This window comes from Bubalus kerabau, chromosome 2, assembly GCF_029407905.1.
Source record: "Bubalus kerabau isolate K-KA32 ecotype Philippines breed swamp buffalo chromosome 2, PCC_UOA_SB_1v2, whole genome shotgun sequence".
NCBI classification, from domain to species: domain Eukaryota; kingdom Metazoa; phylum Chordata; class Mammalia; order Artiodactyla; family Bovidae; genus Bubalus; species Bubalus kerabau.
Window position 1 is genome coordinate 163,253,167 of NC_073625.1, and position 19,619 is coordinate 163,272,785.

The 19,619-nt window shown below is 46.8% G+C and overlaps 1 protein-coding gene across 7 annotated transcripts in view; it reads right to left on the reverse strand.

Moving 5' to 3' along the window:
- The window catches only part of MED12L (mediator complex subunit 12L), a 362,611-nt gene extending 358,266 nt beyond the window's left edge, over positions 1-4,345 (reverse strand). For 5 of the 7 annotated variants that reach the window (XR_008710707.1, XR_008710706.1, XM_055569355.1 and 2 more), the window contains exons 1-2: positions 3,759-4,327; positions 2,094-2,320 (exon numbers count right to left, since the gene is read on the reverse strand). Coding sequence is in view for 5 of the 7 variants with exons in the window: in XM_055569355.1 (XP_055425330.1) it covers positions 2,094-2,192 (99 nt within the window). In the remaining 2 variants the exon portion in view is untranslated. Of the gene's footprint in view, positions 1-2,093; positions 2,321-3,227; positions 3,708-3,758 lie in introns of those variants that run through there. The other 2 variants (XM_055569353.1, XM_055569352.1) reach the window with 2 other exon arrangements.
- Positions 4,346-19,619: the final 15,274 nt, after the last annotated feature.

A 19,619-nucleotide genomic window follows, 5' to 3' on the forward strand; every position in this document is an offset into this window, starting at 1 on the left:
TTCCAGAATCAGAGAGGCCCCAATTCTGAATGAGGTTGACCTGAGGAATAAATGTTAAATAGTCCCACAAGGCATCCCAGGTTCCCCATTCCTTAACAAGAAAACAAGGGGAGGAAGGATGTGTTTGTGTGTGTTCAACTGCTCAAGTCATTTCCCACTCTTTGTGACCCTATGGACTGTGTAGCCTGGCCAGGCTCCTCTGTCCATGGCGGATTTTCCAGGCAAGAATACTGGAGTGGGTTGCCATTTCCTTCACCAGGAGATCTTCCGGACTCAGGGATCGAACTTGCATCTCTCTTACATCTCCTGCACTGGCAAGCAGGTTCTTTACCACTGCACCATCTGAGAAGCCTCTTAACTGGGGAGATGCTATCAATTATGCTGCCCTCTGGTAAGATGTGATGAGGCATTAATTACATGATAATGAAAATCAGCCAGTGTCCCTGACCCCCAGCGAAACTTTAATAGTCCTCTGCCACAAACGTTTGTTATTAACTTCCTTTACACCCAGTTGTTAGTGTTTGTTATTTCATCTGTAACACTGAACTTTTTTCTGGGTAGGAGTAGCAGGGAGAGATGGGTGAGGAAAAATCTGCAAAATCTCATCAAACTCCTGTCCTCCAGTTAAGCCTCCAGTGAGAACCACCTGTCAAACCTTCCCAGCTAGCTTCTATCTGAATTACTCCACCTTTAACATGCTAAACCTCTAAAAGTTGTCACTCCTTATCCTTGTGAAACATTATCAACAGAACAGTTTAACCAGAACAAGCATTCTTCCTCTATTATTGAAACAGATACATTTATCAAAAGGGAAGTCTTAAAGACCCTCCTAGGCTTCTTTACAAAGCCCTTTCTCTGATATTCAGTTCAGTCACTCAGTCATGTCCAACTCTGCCATCCCAGGGGCCGCAGTATGCCAGGCTTCTCTATCCACCACCAACTCCTGGAGCTTGCTCAAACTCATGTCCCTCGAGTGGGTGATGCCATCCAACCATCTCATCCTCTGTTGTCCCCTTCTCCAGAGGATGAGAGTTATTATGATATTGGTGGTCCTGTAAACTTTTAATAGAAGCTTTTTAGGTTCCCAGCAAGAGAAGCTCTGAAATGTGCTCTCTTCATGTTTAGCTGAAGAAAACAGAGGATGGGTGGCCTGCAGCTGGCAAACTCAAAGCACAGCTGAGTAGCAGGTGATCTTAAAAAAGAAAAAAAAAAAAAAAAAAAAAGGCAAATCCCTGGGCAAACTGTGTAGCCAGGGGTGATCATTATAACTGGAGAGTTGTTACATAATTACTTGTTAACTACTGACAAACGTATACATGACTACAAAATGCCATGGTTACTCTGGCCACTGAGGCTAGTTCAAGAGTGAAGGTTTTTCTAATTAATTTCACTCAAAGAAACAAGCAACCCGGGGACCCATTCCCTTCCAAGGTAACCTGACTGCTTTTACATACACAAAACAGCCTCCAGCAATTAAACCAATCGCCTCTGGGGAAGAAAATCAGTGTTTCCCTGTTAAATTGATTTTTAAAGGGAAGAGGGGAGACAAAAGTACTTTCAAACAGCTAAATATTCATCACCTAGACAAAACCAACTTCCACTCCAAAGTGGAAAATTTGAACAGAAAAGGTCTTCCCCAACCCACCCCACCCCCGTCCCTGCTTAGCTGGCGCAAAACCCAAGACCTGTGTTGGAGGCACTGCATTCCAACATTTTTCAAAAAGTTTACGAGGATTTACCGAAGGGGCGGAGAGAAAAATAAGGCAGGCAGAGGCGGGAGAGAGGGAGCAAGAGGGTTTCCGCAAGGAAGAACCGGGTGAAGCGCCCGGCTGCGCCGCGCAAGGCCCGGTAACCTGGAAGCGACCCGGCACCGGGAGAGCGAGCGCCCCAGGGGAGCGCGGGGCCTGACAGCTGCTCGGTCTCCGCCCCCAGGGGTCTCCTCAGCACCTCCCCCCCGGTCCGGCCCCCGCCGCCAGTCCCTCTCGATAGACCCTTCCCCCGCAGCGCCGGCGATGCCCACTGGGCCAACTTGGCCCTGGGTCAGCGCTGCGGAGCGCAGCCCCGGTTGCCGGGGAGGCCGCCGGCGCCCTTACCTCCTTCTGCTTGGGGTCTTGCGGGTAGACATCTGGCGGCCCGAGCCGGGGGCGTTTCAGCGGTCTCTGCTCATAGCTGAGAAGCCCGAAGGCGGCCATGATCTCTCATGTTAACCGGCGAAATGAATGAGAGTTGGAGCTGGAGCAGCCGCCTCTGAGCACCAGGGAGCAGCACTTTGCAGACAGACTCCCTCTCCCCCCTCCTTGCTCGCTCACTCGCTGTGGCGCTGCAGGCAGGAATAAAGCAGGTTGGATGCTGCCGCTGCCCGGCACGCAGACACGCACTGATGGGGGCAGACTTCGGCGGGCACCCCGCTGCGCTGGAGCCCCCCCCCCCCCCTCCCGGGACGCACCGCCGCCCGAGAGCCTGGAGGTCCGCCGGGGTCTTCGGCGGCGCCGACCTCCCTTTCCACCCTCCCCCCCTCCCCGCACCCCGCCACCCGCCACCCGGTCCCCAGGGGGGAGGAGCAGCTGATGGGAACGTGTGACTTTTTTCACCAATGGACCCAAACCCACCCCTGCCGGGCGCAGGGTGGGGGTGGGGGAGGGGCACAGGGGAGGGGGGAAAAAAAACTTTTCTTGGCGCCCCAGGCAGGTGGCTCAAGTGCTCGCCCTAGGCGAGGGTGGCCCGCCTAACCCGAGAAGAGACTGAGGAGCAGCCCGCCCCCGCCCCTCCTTCTAAGACAGGGACCCTTCCCCCGCTCGCCACGCGCCCCGCAGACCCCGCCACCTGGGCGCGGACCCGGCTGGGAGGGAGACTGGCCTGGAGGGGGGTTGAGGAGGGACAGGCATTCGGACGATGGAGAAGCAGCCTGTGCCTCCTAGACGCCCGCCGGGCTCCGGTGGCGCATCCGCGGCTCCGGCGCCCTCGGCGGCTCCGGGCAGGCGCTGAGCAGCGCTGCTGGCGGTCGCGGCGGCTGGAGGGGGCCGTGCTCACGGTGGCTCGGGGCCGACTTAACCCTTTGCTGCCCCTCCAGGGGCTGGGGATGGAAGGGGGCGCGAAGAGGGTTGGCAGCGAGCGTCGAAGGGAGCAGCGAGCCCGTGGGCGTCTCGGACTCCTCCAGCCTGCCGCCCCCAACCCTCACCCGGACCGCAGCTCCTCCCCCCACCAACCCCCCGCCTCCGACAGTTTACCTGTTGGTCCCCGGCTAGTGGGCAGGGGCTGCCGGCAGCGGCGGCACTTCGGCGGCCGCAGCCTCCATGATTCGGGTTGGGATGGGGGGCGGCGGGAGAGGGGGGGGACTGGATTTGATCTGGTTTGTAAGGTATCAGACTCGCCCGAGCGAGCTCCGGGGACGCCGCGAAGTTTGCCACAGTCTGGGGGCGGCGGACGACGCCGGCTCGCCGCCGCCGGCGTTCTCGCCCCCACGGCCGAGGAGCGCGAGCTTCCGAGTTGGCGGACGGCGGCGCGGCGGCCACACTGAGCATGCCCAGCTCAGCTGCCGGACCGCGGAGGAGTTGGCTGCGAGCGCGCTCCGATCCGCCTCTCCGGGTTTTCGCAGCCGCAGAGCGCGCAGCCCGCGGGCCTGGGTGCTGGGGCTGGCCCTGGGGTGAATCTGGGCGAGGGAAAGGGTGCCCCCAGGACCCGTCTCCCGGCGCGAGCTGGCAGTCCGCCTCGACCTCTGTTAAGGTCGCTGTCCCCGTGGCCTGAGCCGGAAACCTCACCTGCGTCGGGCGTGTGGAGTGGGGCGGGGGGATCCTCCAGGGGAGACCTTGGTCATCCAATCCGCCCGCGCTCCTCGCTCGCTCTGGGGCGTGGGCACCCAGATGCAGGGCCACCTGCCGCTAGCCCTGCGAGACTACAGCCGCGGAGGCGGGCCCGGTCTGTCCCGAGGGGCCCAGCGGGAGGCGCGCCCGGGAGGATGCGCCCGCGCTTGGCCAGGAATGATGGCTGCCATTTATGGAGCCCTCGCTTCGTGCCAGGATCTTGACAGTGAAGGTCTCTGGTCCTTTAAAAAAAAAAAAAGAAAGAAAGAAACTTACAAGGTTTTACTGTACCCCTTTTATAGATAGAGAAATCGAGTCACATTAGGAAGGCCTGGTGACTTGCTCAAAGCCACGAAGCAAACTGATCACAAGTTTCGGATCTATTGCCCACAACTTGGAATTGCGAGGAATGGGTTCCTGAACTGCTCTTGCTTGATAGGGTCAGGTTCCTCCCACCTTGAGGAATTCTCAAGACTCCTATTCCATTCTCTATAAGATGGTGCAAGCCGAATCTAACCCCAAAGCCTTTGTATAGTGTCAGGCACATTGTATGTGCTCAGGAGATGTTGGTTAAATCTGATTATCTACTCAAATCTGATGACTTAAAGCCAAGGCGGTGCTAATGGGGACGGAGTGGGGGGGGGGGTGGGGGGGCGATGTGGATGTAAGCCACTGGGGATAGGAGAGGACTAGTTCTTAACTCTTGACTCTGACCTCTTAGCACTTCCCAAGGCAGCTAAGGCCAATTCAGGCCGGTGGTTTCCGGATTCTTTACTCAATCTGAGCAAATACTTTTAGAGAACAGTTCCACCAAGAAGAGTTTCCCGACCACCCCCTGCACCCTTCCCAAAGGACTTCTCTTCCACTAACACCTTGGGTGTAACTTCAAAGCTGAACTTGCCCTTGGGCTATAGGTATCTGTCAAATCTAACTTCCTTGGTTGAGAAATAGTTATCTAACTTTGTTATGAAAATTGTCAAACCAAAATGCAGAAAAAATAGCATAATGAACCCCCAAGTACTCATCTCCCATCTGTGACAATTAGAAAAGTTTTGCCATTTGTGTTTAATCTCTCCTGCCCCCAACACAGTTACATACACTGGAAAGGACGGTGTTGTTCACTGTGGTGACTTGGGTGCACAGCATGGAAACTGGCATGTGGTGGGCACTCAAAAAGATGTTTGTTAGCTGCTGGGATGGATGAGTAGATGTGGGTGAATAGGTGTGTGGATAGATAGATCACCAGTGATATTTTGGTGATACCAGGTTGAGAGATGTAACCTCAATTCTTCCCTTGAAATACCTAGGCAACAGTCTCCAGCTGGCCTCCACAAAGGAAAAACTTTTGAAGCACTCAAAATCATATCTGACCATAAAGATTTTAAAATCAAAGTGAGTTAATAATGTGTCCCTAGTGTTTGGGGAAAAGGGAAAAGGAGAGTTCTGTTGATCTCCCTTCTTTTTCCCTCCCTTGTTTTGAGACAGTCTGGCATGGATTCTTTGGCCCTTTCAACATTAAAAAAAAAAAAAGTGAAATTAAAAAAAATAGCTTCCATAAGCTGTGATACTTCTTCAAAAATCATCATTTCGCTACATGGACTTCTCATGGATATCTGGTTCCCTCACCCTGACATTTGTACCTGTCACAATCTGCCACCACCTATCAATCCAATTTTTTCTTCTTAATCCCTCACCCCACTTAGCTCTCACTAGTATTTCCAAATATGAAATTCCTGGGCCCTTCACTTTCTGATAGCCACCTAAGGACAGTCCTTAGAGTCGACTCCTATATGAAGCCCACCTCAAACTCTCTCTTTTTTTAATTTTTACTTATTCATTTTTAGTTGCCCTGGGTCTTCTTGCTGTGTGTGGACTTTTCACTAGTTGCAGCGAGGAGGGGCTCCTCCTGGTTGCAATGAGTAGACTTCTCACTGCAGTGGCTTCTCTTGTTGCTGAGCACAGGCTCTACATAGGCCCAGTAGTTGCAGCTGGCGAGCTCTTCAGCTCGGGCTCAGTGGCCTGTGTTTAGTTGCTCCGTGGGATGTGGAATCCTCCCAGACCAGGGATCAAACCTGTGTCCCCCACGTTGGCAGATGGACTCCTATCCACCACCACCAGGGAAGACCCCACCTCAAACTCTTGAGGCACAAAATCATCTTTTGATTCTTTCAGTACCCTTAACACAGTTTTCATTCTCATATTTTTCACCAGTTTTATTGAAAAAATAACTGACATCCATCACTATACAAGTTTAAGGCATACAGCATGATGGTTCAATTTACATATATTGTGAAATCATTACTGCAATAGGTTCAGCTAACATCCATCCTTTCATATAGATATAGTAAAAAAGGAAAGAAAAAAGGGGGAAATTTTTCTTTTTGTAATGAAAACTCAGGATATACTTTCTTAACAACTTTCCTATACACCATATGGCAGTGTTAACCATAGTCATCATGCTGTACATTACATCCCTAGTTCTTATTTATCTTATAACTAAAAGTTTGTATCTTTCGACCAACTTCCTCGGTTTCCCCATCCCCCAATCCTCTGCCTCTGGTAACCACAAGTCTGATTTCTTTTTCTATGAGTTTGGTTTTGTTTTGATTTTGTTTTTAGACTCCACATATAAGTGAGATCATACAGCCTTTGTCTTCTGTGTGATTTATCGAACCGGGCTTCCCAGGTGGCTCAGTGGTAAAGAATCCACCTGCCAGTGCAGGAGATGCAAGAGACACGGGTTCAATCCTTGGGTTGGGAAGATCCCCTGGAAGAGGAAATGGCAACCCACTCCAGTATTCTTGCCTGGAGAATCCCATGGACAGAGGAGCCCAGCGGGTTACAATCCATGGGGTCGCAGAGTCGGACATGACTGAGCATGCACATGCGTCTGATTTATATCACTTAGCATAATGCCTTAGAGTTCCATCCAGATTGTCACAAATGGTAGGATTTCCTTGTTTATTTAATGGCTGAATACTATTCTACAACATCTTTATCCATATGTCCATTAATGAACACTTAGGTCATTTCCATGTATTAATTACTGTAAGTATAGCTGCTATGAACTGGGGATATAACTGCTATGAACTGGGGGTACAGGTATCTTTCCGAGTTAGTGTTTTCATTTCCTTCAGATATATTCCCAGAAGTGGTCATTCTCTTCTTTTAATATCGCATCATTTATTGGCATACTTTCAGACTTGCCATACAGAATAGTCTTGTTCACCATCCCCACCTTACCCTCTCACTCTCCTTCCATTCCAGAGCTGATCTTTAGGCTCATTAAGGCCAGTTAGCCACAGGGTCTCTGCTGTGCCTGAATTTCCATCACAATGCTGGTTAGTACAGCAGATAGACACAGATTCTTTATCAAATAACGTGAGTCTCATTTGCTACTGTTCCTGTGGAAGTGAAAGCTTTAGTCACTCAGTGCAACCCCATGGACTATAGCCCTCCAGGCTCCTCTGTCCATGGAATTCTCCAGGCAAGAATACTGGAGTGGGTAGCCATTTCTTCCTCTAGAGGCTCTTCCCAACCCAGGGATCAAACCCAGGTCTCCTGCATTGCAGGTGGATTCTCTACTATCTGAGCTACAGGGAAGCCCACTGTTCCTATAAGGGGCATCTTATCTTTTTGGTTAATGACCCTCCCTTCCTTAGGCCTGGGAACAGTTTGTACAGAACATGAATTACTCAGAGAACACCAGGGGCTCCCCAGAGAGGCCCCAGCTTAGGCCTCAGCCTAGCAAGAAGAGATGGGAGAAGGCAATGGCTGCCCACTCTAGTACTCTTGCCTGGAAAATCCCATGGACGGAGGAGCCTAGTGGGCTGAAGTCCATGGGGTCACTAAGAGTTGGACACGACTGAGTGACTTCACTTTCACTTTTCACTTTCACGCATTGGAGAAGGAAATGGCAACCCACTCCAGTGTTCCTGCCTGGAGAATCCCAGGGACGGGGGAGCCTGGTGGGCTGCCGTCTATGGGGTTGCACAGAGTCGGACACGACTGAAGCAACTTAGCAGCAGCAGCAAGAAGAGATGAGTTCAGTTGCCTGAGGAAGTTTAACACAACTGGTGAGGAAAAGGGATTGAAATGCAGGCAGAGAAGGAGGAATTATAAGCCATTTAAAGCATATAGGACTTTATCCTCCAAGCATGAAGTTAAATCTCTAGGGCTGCTTTTGTGGGTTGAGGCATGTTTAGAAATTTGTAAAAAGGGGCATGACCTTTTTTGTTGGGTCACATCCAAGGACTCCTCAAAGATCCCTGAGCCACAGGGATCTTCCTAGCTGCTTCTGTTCTTTCTGCTAGTCTTGGTTTTTCAAAATTCTACAAGGAGTCCCTTGTAGTTCATAGTTGAGTCCTCTTTTGTGTTCTTGGATGAGGTTCCTTTAAGATAGCTCACAGGCTGGCTTTTTCTCCCTGCATTTAGTCTGTAGGAAATGCACAGATGTCCTTTGCCTGTACACACTCTGGGGCAGGCATTTTCTCACCAGCCTTATCTCCTTGCCCACATGGACACATTCTGCAAGTCACAGTTCTTCACCTTGAAAGATCTCAACTCTAGGTCAGAGACTACTTCTTTGGGTTCTTGCAAACTGCAGCAGACAGAGGCTAAACGCCCAGGCCAGTGATCCCCTCAAAACTCTTTTCATGAGGCTTGAGGGGAGGAATAACATTTCTTGGGAGAGAGAGACATGATCATATTCGCCAAGCAGATTTCAGAAAATGAGAGTAGAGAATGGCTAGGAGCAGAAGTAAGGTGCTGGCCCTCCAGAAGCAATGGTCCCCTTATCCTTATTTTACAAATTAGCACTTGAGGCTCCGGAGGTGAAGGTAACTGGTACGAGGCCATTGAGTTAGCAAGTGGCAGAGCTGGGGTCAAACCTGGATCCCTCTGACTCTCCATTTATTGTCAGTGTGCTACCGTATTAATTACCATTTATATAACACTTATAACAGTGAACCTCGGAAGACAGACCTTGTAGAAGAGAAGCAAAACTCCCGACAGCTCACTCTGGCATAGTGCATGCTTCCATTCAAGTGGAAAGGAACAATTCTCAGTGTAGTGCCTGTAGGTGAAGTAATTAAAGTTGCTGGTTTTCCCCATGGGACTGAGGCTTGCCCAGGTGTATGTATTACTGTGTTTTGTTAACAGGTTGTCTAGAGGCACTCTTGCTTATTTTCAGTTTTTCTTACATCCCCATTACATTTAAATGTATTTATCTCATGCCTGGTTCTGAATCAAAAAAATAAAAATTCCCCCTTTCTTTTAGGCTCTTAAAAATAAGAAAAAGGAAAATAAGAATGATTTGAGAAGGAATCAAAATAGAGGATAAGAGAAATGAGAGATTCATCTGGGGACATTCCAACCAAATGAAGTTTTTAATATGGTCTTTAGGCTGTTTAGAGAAATGTAAAGAATACAGACATAAAGACTTCCTAAAGCAGTATTGACAATAGAATTATATTGCTACTCTAAATATATACTTTTACATTTTCTGGTAGCCACATTAAAAATGTAAAAATAGATAAATTAATTTTAGTAATACTTTTGTTTAACCCAATATAAGCAAAATATTGCATTTCAACATGTGGCCAGTCTTTGAACTCTGGTGCTGGAGAAGACTCTTGAGAGTCCCTTGGTTGGGTCTCCTTGCAAGGAGATCCAACCAGTCAGTCCTAAAGGAAATCGGTCCTGAATATTCATTGGAAGGACTGATGCTGAAGCTGAAACTCCAATACTTTGGCCACGTGATGCAAAGAACTGATTCGTTGGAAAAGACCCTGATGCTGGGAAAGATCGAAGGTGGGAGGAGAAGGGGATGACAGAGAATGAGATGGTTGGATGGCATCACCGACTCAATGGACATGAGTTTGAATAAGCTCCGGGCGTTGGTGATGGACAGGGAAGCCTGGCATGCTGCAGTCCATTGGGTTGCAAAGAGTCAGACATGACTGAGAGACTGAACTGAATGAGATATTTTGCAGTCTTTTTCATTTCAGACCAGCCACATTTCATGTGTTTGGCAGGCACATAAGCCTAGTGGCTACCATATCGGTCAGCCCAACTCTAAAGGGAATGTTTCAGTCCTCATGAACCTGTAACGTGTGGGATCTTAGTTAAATCACTGAGAAAGCAGGAGAGTTTCCAGGTTAAAAGAGCAAAAAATAATGGAAGGAATTAAAGATGAAAAAGGTCAGAAAGTAAAGAAGAAACGTAAAGACAACTTGGGAAGACAGTGGATACCCAAAGAGCACTTAGTAGCTCAAGAGACAGAAGTGTCACAGAGGGAAGGACCTGGAAAGAAAACTCTGGGGACTGAAAATCAAGGGATGAGATAGGTTGAGTTTTGAATTACAAAGCTGAACCAATGACAAGGCTGAAGATTTAACCTCATTCACCAGCAAATTGGTGTCTGCCACATTTACAAAAAGGACAGCTAGTTGATTTCTACAGAGGGACCGTGGTGCACAGGGCAGGATCACATACCCAGCTTTTCGGCACCAGAATCCTATATTATTCCTTTACCCAGAGCTGTTACAGCAGACAAATGCTACACAAACTCAAGAAAAAGTTCAGTAGAAAATCAGAATGCTAATTATTGACACACTGGAATAGCCCTTTCCAGGGATTGAAATAGGGATAGCGCCTTATTCAGATCACCTCCAGCTAGTTTTCAAGTTTGTTGTAAAAACAAATTAGCAAGTAGAAGGTTGTTTTAGTAAGCATAAAATTAAAGCAAGGAGAATTGACTACTCTCTGGGGAATGTTCACAGAGTGCCCCATGGTAGGACTCACCTCCCTTGTGACCAGAATGGGACGCGTGCCACACCTCAGCCCAGGGGTGCCTTTGGAGAATTGTTACTGACCAGTGCTTGTATAGGGCTTCCCTGGTGGCTCAGGGGGTAAAGAATCTGCCTGCAATGCGGGAGACCTGGGTTCCATCTCTGGGTCAGGAAGATCCTCTGGAGTAGGAAACGACTACCCACTCAGGTATTCTTGCCTAGAGAATTTCATAGAGAGAGAAGCCTGGCAAGCACAGTCCATGGGGTCACAAAGATTCAGACAAAACGGAGTGACTAACACGCTGTCCTCTGCAATGCTTGTATTATTTACTCTATAGCAGAGATTTCTGGGCATCCGCAATTTTTTTTTTTTTAGGTTTGTTTGTTTATGTTGGATTTGCATTGTCACTTCTGGACTCTAGAAAAACCTGCCTGAACTGGGTCCACATTCTCAAGTGACACTAATCTATTGGTGTGGAGGCAGACCTGCCCTTTTGAGTATAGCCTGTTGTTATAGCCCCAATTGAGCAGCGCCCCTCAGAGGGTGGCTCACCCACCTGGCTCCTGTAGCTCAAGAGAATGAGTTCCTTATTATATGGGGACATCTGCTAATGAGGGCTGGCTTCAGCCATTCCTGTTGAGAGAGACATATACAGAAAGAGAAGTTCATTTTCATTTATGTGATTCTTTGGTTACTGCTTTCTCAGTGTTAATTAGTCAGAGATCCAGCCTTCATCATCTATTACTTACAGACTATAACTCATCTGTTAGGATGTTTTACATCTGATGAAAGTGAATCTTACAAACCTATATTTATTCTATGATGAAGTATTTCAGTTCTCAGAGAATTCTTTTCCCAGTTCCAGGGACATCCTCTTGTACTTCCTTATATACCTGCTACAGTCACACAGATAACATGGAAGGCAGAATCTGAATATTACACAAAATATCTTGACAGATTGAAATGATAAACTAAATTAAATGGATCAAATTTCATATAAGAAGAAACTCTTTTCCCCCACCTACTAGACATATCAAAGACTGTTTGGTATCTACTGTTTGTTAAATCTAAAGTTTAAATTCTAAGGAATAAAACATAAATGCTGCCAACTCTTTGATCTCAGTAGCATTTGGGGAATAGCAGTGCCCAAATCAATTACATGAATCCTTTATATAATAGCATTTTTTAATTAATATTGCTAAACCATTGCCCAACATTCTCACCACTGTGCCTTTTTCCAAAGCTGTTAACAAATCATAAAATATAGCAATTTGATTTTTATCTTCCTTCATATCTTCTGCTCACCCTCTGGCAGAGTTGCTATCAATCAGCCAAAAACTGTCAGCAAGAAAATGGAAGAAACAGAGTTTCTGCTTAGTTTTCAAACAGGAAAACCAGGGCTTGACTAATCTAGAAGTGGCCACAAGAGATCAGATAAAGTCAATGGCCCAGGCCACTCCTTCTGCCTGCCCAGTGTGCTTAAACTTGGTCCTCCTCCTAGCTCTTCCCTCTCTCTGTTCCTTACCTGCTAGTCTCCACCCTCCTCTTCTGTTCCAGTCTATGCTTTTCATAGCCTCTCCAGCCTCTTTTTTACTGATACTCAAAAAGGACTCATCCACCTCCTCAATTCAAGATGTTCATCACTGCATCCCTAGCTGGCCCCAGTTTCTTGTTTGCAGGACAGGACCAGGTGGCTGAGGTTACAGGGGTCAGGACAGAAGGGAGAGCAGCTCTTGGCTACAGTTGTGGAGTGTGGAATTGCAAACTGAAAACAAAAAGCGTGTCTTAGAGAGAGAATGTTGCAAATGAAGATGGAGTCAAATCAGCAAAGGAGCCTGGAGGAGTCAGGAGCTGTTGGTCCAGGTAAACAGAAAGTGGTTGTGATAATTGTGGGAGACAAGGAGCACTTGAGTGCTTCTTCAAATAGACAGCAAACATCTCCCAACATTTCCATGTAGAATCACTGCATAGCTCTACCCACTCTTAAAGGCCTATTGCTTCTTTCTTGCCCAAACTTCTCAGATTCATCCAATTCTCAATAATCCCTCAGCTACAGCTTTAGTCTAAGCCCTGAACATTTCTTGCTTTGGATTTTCCTTATAAACCAATTTGGGTCCTTGCTCTGATTCTCTTTTTGAAACCCAACACAAGAGGTTATCTGTTTAATTTTTCAAAAATCCTCATTTCACCATGCCAGTCCTTGCTTTAAAAAACAAACAAAAAAAAAAAACTCTTTGCTGAATTCCTGCTACTTTAAAGATTCAACTTAATCTGAAAATCAAGTTGTTTTCACAATATGCTGAAGGGGGCTGACATGGGTTAAGTCTGGGAAGTCAGTTGAGGCATTGTCCAGGGAGGCTTTTATTTCCTCTTCTTTAAAGTGGAGGATTCCATTCCTGAGCAGTGGGAGCATTGCAAGGGGACACAGTGAGTATGGAACTACTTAAACCAGTCTGACAGAGAAGTCATTTTCAACTCCACTGCCTCGTGTACTTGAAGCTTATCAATGCCCCAGAGATGGAGCCTTGGGGCATTCTGATTCACTCTGGGGTAAACCAATAGGTAGAGAGGAGCAAAAATAAACAGCATTTTTATATCCACACCAGAGAGAGATCAGCAGAGTCCTGGCAGAGCCTGAGTTCCTCATTCTTACAAGGAACTATGGACAGGATAGATGAGCAAAGCCAGTATCTTCCATTGCCAGTATGCTATGGCATTTCCAGGGAGAGAAGTAATGGAAATAGTAATATATGCCACAGTGAACCCTTAGCTGCTCCCACCTAATAATGAAAGAAAGAAACAACAAACCCCAGTGGCCCATTTAGAACAAACCATATTCAGCCAGGTCCAGCAGGCAAGAAGACATGACCAGATAGCCGTGATTATTTGCCTCTAATTGTCTTCAAAGGTCAGTGACATATGCTTAGCTGCCAAGATAAGTGGTCTGGGCCAGTTCATCCCTAAACCTGTACAGAGACCTTCTCAGATCTGGATTTAAAGCCCAGAGCATTTGAGAATCCTGAATAAGCAGGTAGAATTAACTCATATACTAGCTCAGTGATACCCACCAGGTCAAGCCAGTAGATCTTTGGCTTCATCTATTTGGGAAGTGTGTTAGTCACTCAGTTGTGTCTGACTCTTTGTGACCCCATGGACTGTAGACTGCTAGGCTCCTCTGTCCATGGGATTCTCCAGGTAAGAATACTGAAGTGGGGTGCCATTCCCTTCTCCAGGGGATCTTTGTGACCCAGGGATCAGACCCAGGTCTCCTGCATTGCAGGCAGATTCTTTACTGTCTGAGCCACCAGGGAAGAGTTATGCTCAAGAAATTCAATTTGCTTAACATATATTTATTGAGTATCTATTATGCACCAGATACTCTAAATGTTGTGGCTACAACAATGATATGACTGAGTACATGGCACTTACAGAAGAGACAACCAACCATGCAAACTAGTATAAAATTGCAACCGTGACAACAGCTTCAAGGAGAAGGACATGAGTTCTGAGGTTCTGGAAGGGGGATTTCCCATGGAAACAATCCTTAGGTTGAGATCTAAAAACTGAATAGGAGTTGTTCAGTCACTCAGTCATGTCTGACTCTTTGCAACCCCATGGACTGCAGTACGCCAGGCTTCCCTGTCCTTCACCATCTCCTGGAGCTTGCTCAGAATAGGAGTTAACTGAGCAAAAAGATGGAAGAATGTTTTAAAGAGGAACAGCATGTGCAAAGGCCCTGTGGCTAGCAGGGCTGAAAGAAAGCCAGTATGCTTGGGCAGGGGCAAGAGAGGGGAGCTGGTTTGAGGTGAGGTTGGGAGGTGGAAAGGACCACAAAGAACAGTATAGGTTATTGAGCTGTCCTGTCTTTCTCCAATAGGAAGTTCAGTTCAGTTCAGTTGCTCAATCATGTCCAACTCTTTGCAATCCCATGGACTGCAGCATGCCAGGCTTCCCTGTCCATCACCAACTTCTGGAGCTTGCTCAAACTTATGTCCATCAAGTTGGTGATGCCATCCAACCATCTCATTCTCTGTCGTCCCTTTCTCCTCCTGCCTTCAATCTTTCCCAGCATCAGGGTCTTTTCCAGTGAGTCAATTCTTCTCATCAGGCGGCCAAAGTACTGAAGTTTCAGCTTCAGCATCAGTCCTTCCAATGAATATTCAGGACTGATTTCCTTTAGGATTGACTGGTTGGATCTCCTTGCAGTCCAAGGGACCCTCAAGAGTCTTCTCCAACACCACAGTTCAGAAGTATCAATTCTTGGGTGCTCAGACAATTTGCTCATCAATTCTTCAGTGCTCCAATAGGAAATGGGGTCCCAATCAGATTTCCATGGTGAAGAGATTACTTTGTCTGCAACATAGAATGTATATTGGAAGGGAAGTGGTCTGAGTGGATGGGGGAGAAGACCAGTAAGTAAGATAAACTGCAAGCCCAAGCAGGTTTTGCTTCTGTCAGGCTGAAGGGGTAGAGATAAGCGAGTAGACTTAAGTGATATGTGAGAAAAAATCTGAGCAGAACTTAGTTATGATCAAATATGGGAGGCTGAGATTGAAGAGACAGTCCAGAATGATCCCTGGGTTTCTGGGTTGCTGAACAGGCTTGATGGAGGTATCAGTCACTGAAAAAGAGAAACTAGGAGTAGAGCCCCATTGCTGGTGCTGGGTGTAGGGCTGTAGGTACAGCAATAGGATGATGAATAGGAGGTCATGTGACATGCCACATGATATTAATACCTGACTCTTGGTATTCACATCCTTATGCAACCCCTTTCTCTTGTGGGTGACTGGACCTACTGCTTTACTTCTAATGAATAGAATAAGGCAAAAGTGATGGAATGTCACTTCTGAGAGTAAATTACAAAGAGAACACTATCTTCCCCTCCCTCTCCTCTCTCTCTGAATTCTCACTCTGGGGAAAGCAAGCTGCCATGCTATAAGCAGCTTTATGAAGAGGCACCAGGGTAAGGAACTGATGTCTGTTAGCAACAGCTAGTGTGGATCTGAGACCTACCAACTGCTACATGAGTGGTCTTAGAAGTAGGTCTTCCTCTGTCCTCCTGGGCTGACTGCATCCCTGGCCAATGCCTTGATTTCAGCCTCCTGAGAGCCTGAGCTAGAGGAGCATACTCCTCCACACCCAGATTCCTGACCCACAGAAACTGTGAGATAATAAATGTGTGTGGTTTGGGGTTTGGGGGTAATTTGTACACAGCAATAGATAATTAATACAGATGACCTAAATAGATGCATATCTTATATGAAAATATTAAGTTGAAAATTTGATATAGATCAGGAGCACAGAAAATTCTGGACTAAAGTTATAAACTTGATATGCATGCATCCTGAGAGGCAAAGTATAAAATGGAGGAGGAGAGATTATTGAAACAAGTCTAGAGGATCTCCATAATGTACTGGCAAGAAGAGAGAGATGATTTTGCAAAGGAGACAGAAAAGGAACAGCTGGAGAGATGGAAAGAAAGTTAGTAGAAAGTTGAATCATGTAAGTCAGTACAAGACAGTATTCCCCAAAATTAGGGAATGGTCAAGTAAGAGAAATATGAAATACTGTTTTAGGTATGGAAGTAATAGTTCACAATTCCAGCAAAAGTACATGGTAGGTCTGGAAGATAGAATAGTATGGATTGAGGTTGGGCGATAACAGAAATGGAGACAGAAAATTCTTGACAGAATTCGACCTCTGAAGGTGAGAAGAGAGATCAAGTAGGAGCGGAAAGTGGATTATGATTGTTATTTTGTTTTTAAATGAGAAGACATATAAATAAAGCAGGAAAGATTCAGGCAAGAGAAAAAGGAATATACAGGAAGGAAAAAGAAATAGTAGAAAGTATAAGCTTCCTGGAAGGCAAAAGGGGATTCTCCTTAGATGGGAGGTAAAATAGATCTGTTATTAGACCAGGAGACCCACAGGACAGCTGCAGAAATACTCAGGAGATTAATAAAGTTTCTATGGGAGATCCTACTTTCCCAGTAATTTAGTACAAGGAGGTCAGGGAAGAAAAGAAGGCAGGTTGGAGGCTTCAGGAAAGGAGAAAGGCTTGAGACAGCCCCTGTGGAAATGGGAAAATGAGAGATAGGACTGTAGTAAGTTTTTGTGTAGTGTGAGGACCTGTTCAAAGTTAATGACCTTGAACTTATAGTGGAATCAATCTGCCTCATTGGGTAATACTCAGATGCTTGGATGTAGGCACAAAGAAACAGGCAATTGGGTTCAGAAGTGTAGACAAGTGGAGGCAACAGAGGGACTAGGAAGTCTAGCGGGGTAGAGATGGAAATAGAGAAGTGTAGGGCAGAGAAGGGAGTCTAGAAATACTGCTCATGAACTCCCATCATAAGGGAAGTTAAGAAAGGGGAATGTTGATGAATTGGAAGATAGCAGAGGACAGACAGTACCAATAACATTAAAGAAGGGCTGGTGGGAGAACAGTAGAATAAACAGCAGGAAGCAGGGGAGGTTACAGTAAAGCAAAGAGTACTCAGGTTGATAATTTTGGAGGAGTAATATTACAGGTAATGATAATATCCAGGGACTGTACATGGGAGTGAGTGGCTGGCCAAAATGGAGAGGAAATCATTGAAGATGAAGAAGATCATCTGAGTGGCCATGGTGATGGACAGACCACTCACCTGGACATAGCTGTCATGCAGACTGATCAAGTCTTGGGAGAAGGGGACAAAGAACTGGCTTGTCCCATGGAGTGGTGGGCTTTTTACTCATTGCCAACGTAGAGAATGAATGAGAGGAACCCCTGCCCAAGTAGATGACTGCAACAACAGGGGGTAAAGTAGGAGATCTAAATGGCATGAGTACAAAGAAGCAGGGTTTTAACAAGATAGTGGAAATATAATGTTAGGGAGTTAGGGACTGCAGCAGGCACTGCTTGATATCTTTATCCCTCTTCTCCCTTACTAACAAAATCCTGATTTTGTTCCAGGCTGCAATATGCCAGCAAGTATAGATTTCCTTCCTAGATTCCCTTGCATCAAAAGGTGGCCATGTGGCACACTTCTAGCCAATGAGACCTAAACTTAATTTCACTAGGCAATCTGAGAATGTTTTTGCTTTCCTGATGCAGGCACCAACCCTTAGCTCTGCCTGGAATTCAGATGTGATAGCTGGACTGCAGCAGCCATATTGTGACAAAGAGATTACAACTATGAAGAAAAGGCAAAGATGATCACAGAGCTGTGAGTCTGGGTTTTGACCAGCCACCAAACTAATACAAGTAGTGATCTATATCCACATTTCTGATTATGTGAAGAAAGATGAACCCTACTTCATTAAGCCAATTATTTGAGTTTGTATTATTTGTAATAAACTATGGAAGAAAATAGTAATCACATGAGAGGACTCTCAGGGATGAAGACAGCTTCAGCAAGAGAGGAGGCAGGAGGTAAGGGAGTGCTATAAAAGAAATTGTGCAGGTAGGGCAATTTGCTAGTTATGGAGAAAGGATTCAAGAGGCCAAGATGGAGGCCAAGATGTACAGAAGGATGTACAAAGCTTCATGAGAATGATGGTGGAAGGGGATCAAATGACCATTTAGGCATAGAGGTGAAGGCTGCACTTTGGACCCTGACCAAGGAAAACAGAAATGAAAGCCTTGATGGATTTGATCTCCAAGACTCTGAGGGCAAAAACCTGTGTAACCTTCTTAGAGGGATTACCAGGTGTGCGGGTGAGACTATCCTCTTTCTATCCTGAGTTAGGTAAGAAAAGAGAAATGTCATCCTTCTGGCCTCTCTAGAGAATCAACATGCAGGTTCAAAGCTGCGTAATGAAACCTGGCAATTCTCTGGATTCCCTCCAGATCTCCCTAAGGGCAGGAACAGAAGCTGCTCTGGGGAGGAGGAGGGACTGCTGGCCACAGGGCCTGCCAGGACTAAGTGAGGGAGGCATTTTGCCCTCTCCTCTGGTAATTGGCCCACAGGGTTGGTTATCTCCCTTGGGAGGTTGGTGTTCCTCTCGCGAGGTCCTCAGAGTCCCAAAGCAGAGTGACATCCATATTGCTATAGCAACAGGCTTGCCCCTGGAACCGTGGGTTCATGGCAAAATGATCAGGGCTCTCCTAAAGGTTCTGGTGCAGGTTTGACCAGGATGCAGGCCAGGTGAGCAGCCATGAAAGCCTGGCATCAAGAATATTCAGGATAGGAACTCCACCCCAAACAGTCAAAAGCTTAAAGAGTCTGAGAATGAGTATAAGCTAAACCCAACAGGGACCCAAGAGTCAAAAAGAAGAAGCACAATCCCGTCACCAAGACTGAGGGACTTTCCTATGACAAATCGGAGGGGAGAAGGGGCTGGTAATGAGAATCAGAGAAAAAGCCAAAGCAAAAAGGGCTGAGTGTGTGTGACTCCTCGTCACTGGCTGCTGGCTGCAGGGCATGGTGACTGAGCTGCACTAATGTTCAGGGATGCTGGGAGGAGAGTGGCTGTCCCCAACCCTGGTCAGTCATGGATGGCTTGCCTTCCAGACTCTGTGCAGACTAGACCTCTTTGCTCTGAGTTAATGGAGACTGATCCTGATGGTGTTAAGAGTCCATCCTCACCTCTTGTCTCAATTCTTTGATCTGGCCGGAATTCTCAGTATCTCTTGTAGAGCTATAAAATTGCCACTGCCACCCAGATATCTGGCCAGTCTCTACCACTGGACTCGGTTCATAATTTATAATATAGATCTCAGCTAGGAATAGATCTACAGCTCTCAAGGCCGAGACCTAGCAGAATATAAGCTCCATTAGGGAAGGGTCTTTGAGACTTTACTGTATTCCTAACACGTAGCACACAGCCTGTCACACAATAGGAACTTAATAAATATTCATTGAATCATGGGTCACTGACAACCTTCCCAGCCCTTGCCTACATCCCAGGTTACCGGACGCTTCTATGGGTGCCTGCCGTCGGCACCATCCTGCTTCTTCCAGAGCGGACTCTCATAGAACCAAGACCTTTCACCGTCACCAACAGCACCTGTGACCAGAGCTTCCTGGTGTGGTCCACCTGCAG